The sequence below is a fragment of the Arachis ipaensis genome, chromosome B02 (assembly GCF_000816755.2).
Source record: "Arachis ipaensis cultivar K30076 chromosome B02, Araip1.1, whole genome shotgun sequence".
Taxonomy (NCBI): Eukaryota; Viridiplantae; Streptophyta; class Magnoliopsida; order Fabales; family Fabaceae; genus Arachis; species Arachis ipaensis.
Window position 1 is genome coordinate 101,672,507 of NC_029786.2, and position 10,590 is coordinate 101,683,096.

A 10,590-nucleotide genomic window follows, 5' to 3' on the forward strand; every position below is an offset into this window, starting at 1 on the left:
TATTATATAATATTATGTATTTATTTCATATGTAAATTAATGAATGTAAAATAAAATAATTTAATTAATTTAGGCTGATTTTTATTATTTTTTAAATATTTTTTATTTTAAAAATATTATTTATATATTAAAAGTAATAATCTTATCAAGTAAATGTATTAGTGACTGATTTTAGTGTACATGTATCAAAATTTTTTAAATGAGAAGAAATAACTCTTAAATTTTTACCCAACTTTATTAAACATTGTAAATAATTACAAATAAAAAGTCGAACTTACAAGTATATCCCAATCCCTTGTGATTTCACACAACTCTCCTAATGTAGAGAACCAAATAAGGAGTAATTAAATTTCTTATTTTCCATGTGCAGATTTTACTCAGAGAAAGTCTATATTTTCAAGAGATGTGGCGTGCCTCATTGCCGCTCTCTGAAGCATGCTTCAGTAATTTGCAGTCCTTGGTTGTGCATCAATGTGATTTTTTATCGGAAGTAATACCTGCTAATTTACTTCCTTTTTTAAATAACATGCGAAAATTGAAAGTTCAAAAATGTAGTTCCGTGAAAACTATATTTGATGTGAAATGCATAACAAAAGACAGGACACTCCTACCAATTAAATTTTCACTGAAGAAGTTGGTCTTAGAAAAGTTGCCGAATTTGGATAGCATTTGGAATGAAGATCCTGATGGGATACTCGACTTTCAACTTATACAACAAGTGCATGTTGATACATGTAAAAGTCTTACCAGCTTGTTCCCAAAATCAGTAGGCAAGGATCTTGTCAATCTTGAAAATCTAGAGTTGAAACATTGTAAAAGCTTGGTGGAAATCATTGCAGGGAATGAAACTACACCAGAAAGAGCAATTTCAAACCTTATTAAGTTCCCACGTTTGACTTCATTGATACTATTGGATTTACCAAGCTTCAATTGTTTCTACTGTTCATTGCATTGTGTCCTGTTGAAGACACTCAATGATCATGATCCACAAATTGAGGACCAAGTCTCTTTTAAAGAGGTACTTATTAATCATGCGATTGCTTTATATTTCCTACATGAGACTACTAACGATAAATAGGTTAAAAAATCTTGTAATATGAATAGTGAATTGTGTTGTATAACAGTGCCTATAAATTCTTCTTACTGTATGATTTATATGTAAAAATAATGTACTTTATATTTTCTTTTTTCTTTCTTCAAAATATATTGGTGGACATGTCTTGCGATCAGCATCACGAGTCTATGTATTTGTTCCCACCTCCAAAAACAAAATTATCAAATATATAAAGTATTTGTTGTGGTATATGTATATTTTTCTCTTGTATGGTATTCATTCTTATAATTTTAATAATATAAGATTAAGTCCATTTGATTTAGTTATTTCTCTAACAACTTTGAATTGATGGCCTCATTTCCTCTGTCCAGGTTACTCCGAAATTGACCAACATGTTGTTTGGTAAAAGAGAAGCGAAGATGATTGGACATGAAGAATGTGAGGGAAGCCACTTTTGCGACATAAATGTTCCTGCTATGCACAGCTTTAATGTTGAGCTTGAGTCTGATGAACTTCCATATACATTTCTCCAAAAGGTGTCCTGTATAGAAAATCTCGAAGTGAAAAATAGTTCCATCAAAGAGATATTCTACTCTGAAAACTCTAATGTGGATTGTGTCCAAGTTTTACCACGTCTTAAGGAATTGAAGTTGACTTCTCTTTCTGAACTAATTTCCATAGGATTTGAACACTCTTGGATACGAGAATCATCAATTCTCAAAACTCTGGTAACCTTAGAAGTAAGAAGCTGCTCTGGTTTAACAAGCTTAGTTTCTTCTCCTGTATATTTCTCCAATCTGACGCATTTGATTGTATCTGAATGCGATAGCATGATATATTTGTTCACATCTGCAACAGCTAAAAGTTTGACTCAACTCAAAAAAATAGAAATATCTAATTGTAAATCTATGCAATGGATTGTGTCTAATGAAGGAGAAGTAGCAATTCATGATGAGATAGTATTTGAGCAGCTGCAAGAGTTACGACTTGAGTGTTTAAAAAACCTTAGAAGATTTTACAATGGGGGTTTTACCTTAACCTTTCCATCATTGGAGGAATTGCAAGTATTTGAGTGCAACAGGATGGAAATTTTCTGTGAAGGTACCATCAATACAAACAAGTTCTGTGAAGGTACCATCAATACAAACAAGTTGTCAGCAGGTTTTTTTAATTATGGAGATAAAACCACATTGGAAGTTGATCTCAATTCTACCTTACGAAACACTTACAGGACAGAGGTATGTATTTTTTTATTTTTCTCGTTTCTTATTTTTTCTTTAAGAGACAAAAACTTTTCTTAATACATTTTAAGTGTTTATAACAACAAATATTATTTTGTAAAGAGAAAAATTTACTTACTTTACCAACCTATATTCTTTGACCGACAGAATTCATATCACAATAACTTGAATTAGCATTGATCGACGCAGTTTTTAGCTATATAGCACATTTTTAATATGCCAACCTATATCCGATGTTGGATTAAAAGCAGATATGATATGCATCATTATTGTTGCAAAATGTCCATGAATTTCACATTAGATGATATAATCTTTACACAATTTGTGCAAATATTTATATATGTATTCATAATTTAACAATTGAGAAGAATTGCAGTGTATAAAATTTTGGATGGATTATTCCTCTTCCTCTCTGATCTCTTTCTGTTTATGTATAAATGTGTGGAAGGTTTCTTGTTAGAATAATAAGATTATACCGGAATGAGAAGAATATATTTGAGTAGTTAAATCATGTATGAATACTCAAGATATAAAGACTTTTTTAAGTGCAAAACAGAAAAATTATAAAGATATAAGATGTTTAATTTCTAAAAAATATGTAACTAAAAACGTGTACGTAGTGAGAATGAAAGTTGGATCAAAATACTAGATTTTGTGTAGCCAATTAACATGTGTACTGATTAATTTAACATTTTTATTATGTTTCATGCCCAGGTTGCAAAATTTGTGAGGGAAGTAAAGGAATTGAAGCTCCGCGAACACCCAAGGATACATGGAATATGGAATGGTCCATTTCGAGTTCCATCCTTGTGCTTCATCAGATTGAAGATCTTGGTTGTGGAAAGATGTGAATTCACGTCTATTGTAATACCCTCTCACATACTCAGTTTGCTATGTAAATTGGAAGAGTTGGTAGTGCGACAATGTGATTCTGTGAAAGCAATATTTGAAGTGACACATGAAGAAGACACAAAGATCAATTCTTTAAGGTCTGGCCTAAAGAAATTGACTATTGAGCAGCTACCAAATCTTGAACATGTTTGGGATTCAGATCCTACTCAACAAATTAGTTACTTTCAGAGCTTTCAAGAAGTCTACGTTCATGGATGCAACAACCTTCAAAGGTTATTTCCAACATCTGTAGCTGAAGATCTAAATAAACTTGAGAAACTGGAAGTAACAGAGTGTGATAGATTGGTGGAAATTGTTGCAAAGGATGAAGTAGTTGTTGAAGGAGCTCCTAAAGAGTTTGCATTGCAAAGCATGACCTCCATAAAATTGTGGTCTTTGCCAGAATTGAAATGTTTTTACCCTGCTCCGCACAAGCTAGAATGCCCCAAGCTAGAGGAAGTGCACTTATTCCACTGTGAAAAGTTGAAGACATTCCAATTTGAGTCTCAGAAATTTCAATATCCACAAGCAGAGAATCAAGCCATTTTCTTGCCAGAAAAGGTTTCATGTCTTGTTAATCTTTATGACATTAATACATCCATGTCTTATTGATTATTTTGACTATCATTTATGTAGTATGCTGAATTGATAATACTTTTTTCCCTTGTAGGTAATCCCGTACTTGAAGTTTCTAGCAGTCAGCAAGGAGGATATCATGATGATGTTGCATGGACAGTTTCAATTGAACAACCTTCCAAAATTAGAAGCTCTTCAATTGCAATGTTTTCATGATGATTCAGATACTTTACCATATGAATTTCTTCAACGGTTGCCCAATGTAGAAAAGCTCGTTGTATGTTGTAGCTCTTTCAAAGAGATAATCTGCACTAAAAGACCTACCATGGATTGTGTCAAAGAAATTATTCCACAAGTGAAGTGTTTGCAGTTGAGTACCTTGTCTCAGTTGAATTCCATTGGGTTAGAGCATTCTTGGGTGCAACACATTTCTGAAAATATTGAAAAATTGCAAATAGATAACTGTCATAGTTTGAGGAGCATAGTACCAAGCAAGGTATCGTTCTCGAGCCTAATAGAGTTGAACATATCAGAATGCAATGGGCTTGTGAATTTGTTCACACCTTCAACAAGCAGAACTCTGCATCATCTGAAGAACATGTCCATAGAAAACTGTGAATCATTGAAAGAGATTGTGTCTGAAGAAGAAGTAGAAGAGTCATCAGGGCATGTAGAAGAAGAGATAATAGTATTTCATAAACTGAAAACTCTGTCCCTTCACTCTCTACCAAACCTTGGAAGGTTTTACAATGGCAACATTGGGTTAAAATTTCCATCCTTGGTTCATTTGTTGCTAATCGATTGCAGCAAGATGGAAAGTTTTTGTGCAGGTACAGTATCTGTGAACAGGTGGATGGAAGTTCAATTCAAGGACGAAGAAGATACTGAAGTCTACCCGTTTGATGATATGGAAGAAAAGCATGCATTGTTGGTTGAGGGTGATCTCAATTGTGCTGTACGGAACGTATTTGAAGGGGTATGTTTTTAATTCCTTTATCTTTTTAGTCCATGTTTTGATGAGAATAAATAAAGTTTACTTCCTGAAATTTATTAAAAGAATTAACTTCATTTGATAAGCTAGGAAGCAAACAGAAAGGGATACTCATTCTGTAAAATCATCTATACACAATATGCAAATACCCTAAATATCAACCCCTGTTAATTAGGTCTCTTCTGCATGCATCCTATATGTATTCCTGTGGGACCAGTTGTTATACAAAAACACCAAAGATTCCTACTCACCTACAAACCAGAAAGACCAGAAAAGGAAAAGATTACCAAGTTAAATGTTTTGCATTTTGCTCTTATTCATAATTCTCATACCCACTTCAGAGATATGTAAGGGACATGCATCATATTCCTTCTCTCTTCCATTATTGTATACTACTTGTTCATCAATCATCATACATTTTACTTGCTTACTAGCTAGTTTTAAAACTCTTTTAATTAATTCTACATGTAAGATTCTTGACCTAAAATCATTAGTTAATCTTTATATATGTACCCTAAAACATTACCAGGATAAAGATTCTTAAGGACTTTTAGTTAGTTCGAAAGTCTAATGTATTTTTATTTGAATATAAAATTATTTATTTATACGTTATGACTAAATAGTTTGTAGGTTGATAATTTATTTTATTTTGTCATACACACTACACACCTCACTCACGATAATATGGGTTCATTTTTTCAATAATTTTATAATATAATTTGTGAATCATGCACTTAATGAAAATTTTAAAACTGTGAACATTTCAACTAAACTTTGCAATGTTGTTCAATCTTTCTCTTCCTCTCCCTCTCCCTCTTTCTTCTTTTATTAGAAGTGTAGAAGGAGAATTCATAAATTTAAAGCTTGTTTTTATTTAAGTCTAAAATAAACTGTATTTTATTTATCAATAATTTTGTCTTTCTAGTAGACTTCAAATTAAAATGAAGTATCTGTAAAAAAATAGTAAAGCTAATTTTAGAAAATATATAAATAAATAATAACTAAATAAAATGAAAGGTAATAAACAATCTTAGTTTATAACCTTAGAATTTTAATGGTTGAAAAAGAGAAGAATTATATACCTTTAATTAACGGGTGGTTCATATTGAAGAGACTCACCTATAAATTGAGTTTTTCTTTAATTCATTTCAATCAAGTCATCCAGATAGAATAACATAATATTTCTTTGAGTAGTTTTCTTCTATATATATAGAGAGAAGTGTGTTCTCCTTTTGTCAAGAGAGAGTGTTATTGTAGTCTCCTTATGATAGAGAGAAGTTGTAATTCTCAAAGAAAGTTATTCAATTGTTTCCATATTTTATACAAATTTTTAATTTTTCATCTCTATATCTTGCTGTGTCATTTGTCTGGTACCTAACAGTGGTATCAGAGCCAAAGGTTGCTGATTAATATATTTTTTTTTCGCTGCGAGTTACCGTCTAAAAAAACTGGCAGCAAAGTATGAAATTCCAAAATTCAGTGGGAGTAATTTTTCCATATGAAAATTGAAGATAAAAGCCATTATGAGAAAAGACAATTGCGTGACAGCAATTGAAGGTAGACCCGCTGGAATTACAGATGAAAAATGGAAGGAGATGGACAACAATGCTGTTGCAAACTTACACTTGGCACTAGCTGATTCAGTTTTATCAAGTGTAGCAGAGAAAAAGACAGCAAAGGAAATTTGGGATGCTCTCACCAAATTATATGAAGTCAAGTCACTTCACAACAAGATATTCTTGAAGAGAAGACTTTATACTCTTCGAATGAGTGAGTCCACATCGGCAACGGATCACATCAACAATCTAAATACGCTATTTTCCCAACTTTCATCGTTGGAATATACCATAGCGGAAAATGAACGCGCAGAGCTCTTACTTCAAAGTCTACCAGACTCATATGATCAACTTATCATTAACTTAACTAATAATGTTTTGACTGATTATCTTTCTTTTGATGACATGGTTGCTGCGGTTCTTGAAGAAGAATCTAGGCGCAAGAATAAGGAAGATAGATTAGAGAGCTCAAAACAAGCAGAGGCTTTATTGATGACAAGAGGAAGATCAATGGAGCGTGGTTCCAGTCGGAGTCAAAGTAGACCAAAGTCACAAAGTAAGAAGCAAGTCAAATGCTACAATTGTGGTAAGAGAGGGCACTTCAAGAAAGATTGTTGGAATAAGAAGAGTATAGAGAAGGTTCCAGAAGGATCAAGTTCTCAAGGATGTGTTGCGAGCACTTTTGATGATGGAGAAATCCTGTATGGCGAAGCAACAATTGGTTCTAAAGGTAGCAAATAGCTCACTGATGTTTGGATTGTTGATTCAGGAGCAACATGGCTCATGACTCCTCATCGTGATTGGTTTTGTACATATGAACCTGTCTCGGAAGGATCGGTGTTTATGGAAAACGATCATGCCTTAGAAATTGTTGGAATGGGTACTGTCAAAATAAAAATGTTTGATGGTTCTATTCGTTCACTTCAAGGGGTAAGACACGTGAAAGGCTTGAAGAAGAATTTGTTGTCGATTGGGCAATTGGATGAACTTGGCTGCAAGACCCATATTGAAGGTGGGATCTTGAAAGTTGTTAAAGGAGCTCTTGTGGTAATAAAAGCAGAAAAGATTGCAGCAAATCTATACATGCTTGTGGGAGATACTTTACAAGAGGCAGAGGCATCAGTTGCTTCAACAAGCCAAGAAGAAATGACGATGATATGGCATTGCAAACTAGGCCACATGTCAGAACGAGGCTTGAAGATTCTTGTAGAACGTAATCTCATTCCCGGGCTCAAATCGGTAAACTTACCGTTTTGTAAGCACTGCGTTACAAGCAAACAACATAGATTGATGTTTGGTAGATCAACTGCTCGGAGCAAGCACATATTGGAGTTGATTCATTCTGATGTGTGGGAATCGCCGGAGATGTCCCTAGGAGGAGCAAAATATCTTGTATCATTTATTGATGATTACTCTAGGAGGCTATGAGTGTACCCGATCAAGAAGAAGTCAGACGTGTTTGCGATGTTCAAAGAGTTCAAAGCAAAGTTAGAACTTGAATCTGGAAAGAAGATCAAGTGTTTAAAGACAGATAATGGAGGAGAATATGTCGATGGTGATTTTCTAACATTTTGCAAGCAATCAGGTATTCAACGGCAATTCACAGTTGCATACACGCCTCAGCAAAATGATGTAGCAGAGCGAATGAATAGGACTCTCCTAGAAAGAGCACGAGCTATGTTGCAAACTACAGGTTTAGCCAAGTCTTTTTGGGCAGAAGCTGTTAAAACCGCTTGTTATGTGATAAATCGGTCACCATCAACTGCAATTGGGTTAAAGACACCAATGGAGATGTGGCAAGTTAAGCCACCTAATTATTCTTCTTTACATATATTTGGTTGTCCTGTGTACATGATGTACAATTTCCAAGAAAGAAAAAAGCTAGACCCAAAGTCTAGAAAATGTATATTCTTGGGTTATGCTGACGGAGTTAAGGGGTATCGCCTGTGGGATCCCACTGCCCGCAAGGTAGTTGTCAGTAGAGATGTGATATTTGCAGAAGATGAATTACAAAAAGAACAAGAAAATGACAGCACTATTAAAGAGATAACCACTGTTCAAATAGATGAAAAATGCAGAGAAGGTGATCTTTCTAAAGCAGAACCACAGCACGAAGAATAAGAAGCAGAGGCCAATGACATAGAAATTCGTCGATCCACTCGACAAAGAAGAATACCATCATGGCACTCAAATTATGTTTTGACAAACCATGATGTATATTGTCTTTTGACAGAAGATGGAGAACCAACAACTTTTATGGAGGCTATGCGCAATCCAGACGCTTCTATGTGGATGACAGCAATGCAAGAAGAAATTGAGGCATTACATAGAAACCATACCTGGAAACTTGTTGAACTTCTAGCAGGTCGGAAAGCCATTGGTAACAAATGGGTTTACAAGATCAAACGAGATAGTAATGATCAGGTGGAACGATATGGTGCAAGATTGGTTGTCAAGGGATATGCTCAGAAAGAAGGTGTTGACTTCAATGAAATATTTTCTCCAGTGGTGAGACTAACTACTATTAGAGTAGTTTTGGCTATGTGTGCTGCATTTGATTTACATCTAGAGTAATTAGATGTAAAGACTGCTTTTCTTCATGGAGAACTTGAAGAAGAGATATATATGCTCCAACTAGAAGGTTTTGAAGAACAAGGAAAAGAAAACTTGGTTTGCAGGTTAACTAAATCTCTGTACGGTCTAAAGCAGACGCCAAGGTGTTGGTATAAGAGATTTGATTCTTTCATTATTAGCCTTGGATACAACAGACTTAGTTCAGATCATTGTACTTATTACAAGAGGTCTGGTGATAATGATTTCATCATTCTACTGTTGTATGTGGAAGACATGTTGGTGGTAGGTCCCAACAAAGATCAAATCCAAGAATTGAAGGCATAGTTGGCTAGGGAGTTTGATATGAAAGACTTGAGACCAACAAACAAGATTTTAGGGATGCAAATTCACCGAGACAAAAAAGATAGGAAGATTTGGCTATCGCAAAAGAATTATTTGAAGAAAATCTTGCAACGCTTCAATATGCAAGAATGTAAGCCAATTTCAATCCTACTTTCTATGAATTTCAAATTATCCTCAAGTATGTGCCCTAGTAGTGAAGCAGAGAGGATGGAAATGTCTCGAGTACTATATGCATCAGCAGTGGGAAGCCTTATGTATGCCATGATCTGTACAAGGCCAGATATTGCTCAAGTGGTTGCGGTGGTAAGTCAATTTATGGCAGATCCGGGTAAAGAGCATTGGAATGTTGTTAAGAGGAAACTCGGGCACAAACAACAGAAGATTTCTGTGTATTGTGACAGTCAGAGTGCCTTGCACATTGCAAGGAATCCTGCCTTTCGTTCAAAAACAAAACACATTGGAGTACAATATCACTTTATTCGGGAAGTAGTAGAAGAAGGAAGTGTTGATATGCAGAAGATTCACACAAAAGATAACCTAGCAGATGCCATGACAAAACCAATCAACACAGAAAAGTTTGAATGGTGTAGATCCTCATACGGGCTATGGAATACATGAGCAACATGAATTTCAAAAATTTATCAAAATTAGCTTTAAGTGGGAGATTGTGAAAAAATAGTAAAGCTAATTTTAGAAAATATATAAATAAATAATAACTAAATAAAATGAAAGGTAATAAACAATCTTAGTTTATAACCTTAGAATTTTAATGGTTGAAAAAGAGAAGAATTATATATCTCTAATTAACGGATGGTTCATATTGAAGAGTCTTTAATTCATTTCAATCAAGTCATCCAGATAGAATAACATAATATTTCTTTGAATAGTTTTCTTCTATATATAGAGAGAGAAGTGTGTTCTCCTTTTGTCAAGAGAGAATGTTATTGTAGTCTCCTTATGATAGAGAGAAGTTATAATTCTTAAAGAAAATTATTCAATTATTTCCATATTTTATACAAATTTTTAATTTTTCATCTTTATATCTTGCTGTGTCATTTGTCTGGTACCTAATAGTATCACATTACATTAAATTTTAATTTTACTGCTACTAATAAAGTTTAAATTTTTTATTTTCATTTATCTTTTTTCAAACTGACACAATTATATTAACAGTTTTATTAGAGGAGTTCAATTGCAAAGATGGAGTTAAAGACAAAAAGGCGACATCTAACCATATCAAAGGAGTTGATGAAGAGAAAAGAGAAAAGATTTGTTGTTAGTTGCAATTTGATTTGTTTTATATTATAGTTGTTTTAAAAAAATCCAAAAAAATTAAAAATGCAAAAAAAAAAAAAAAACATGTGA

The 10,590-nt window shown here is 33.7% G+C and overlaps 1 protein-coding gene across 2 annotated transcripts in view; it reads left to right on the forward strand.

The window, feature by feature from the left end:
- Positions 1-10,583, forward strand: part of LOC107627874 — a 22,087-nt gene extending 11,504 nt beyond the window's left edge. Inside the window, exons 4-8 of one of the 2 annotated variants that reach the window (XM_021116383.1) lie at positions 371-1,018; positions 1,426-2,292; positions 3,010-3,747; positions 3,857-4,738; positions 10,399-10,583. In XM_021116383.1, the coding sequence (XP_020972042.1) occupies positions 371-1,018; positions 1,426-2,292; positions 3,010-3,747; positions 3,857-4,738; positions 10,399-10,407 (3,144 nt within the window). In that variant the 3' untranslated portion in view covers positions 10,408-10,583. Of the gene's footprint in view, positions 1-370; positions 1,019-1,425; positions 2,293-3,009; positions 3,748-3,856; positions 5,209-10,398 lie in introns of those variants that run through there. The other variant, XM_021116382.1, reaches the window with a different exon arrangement.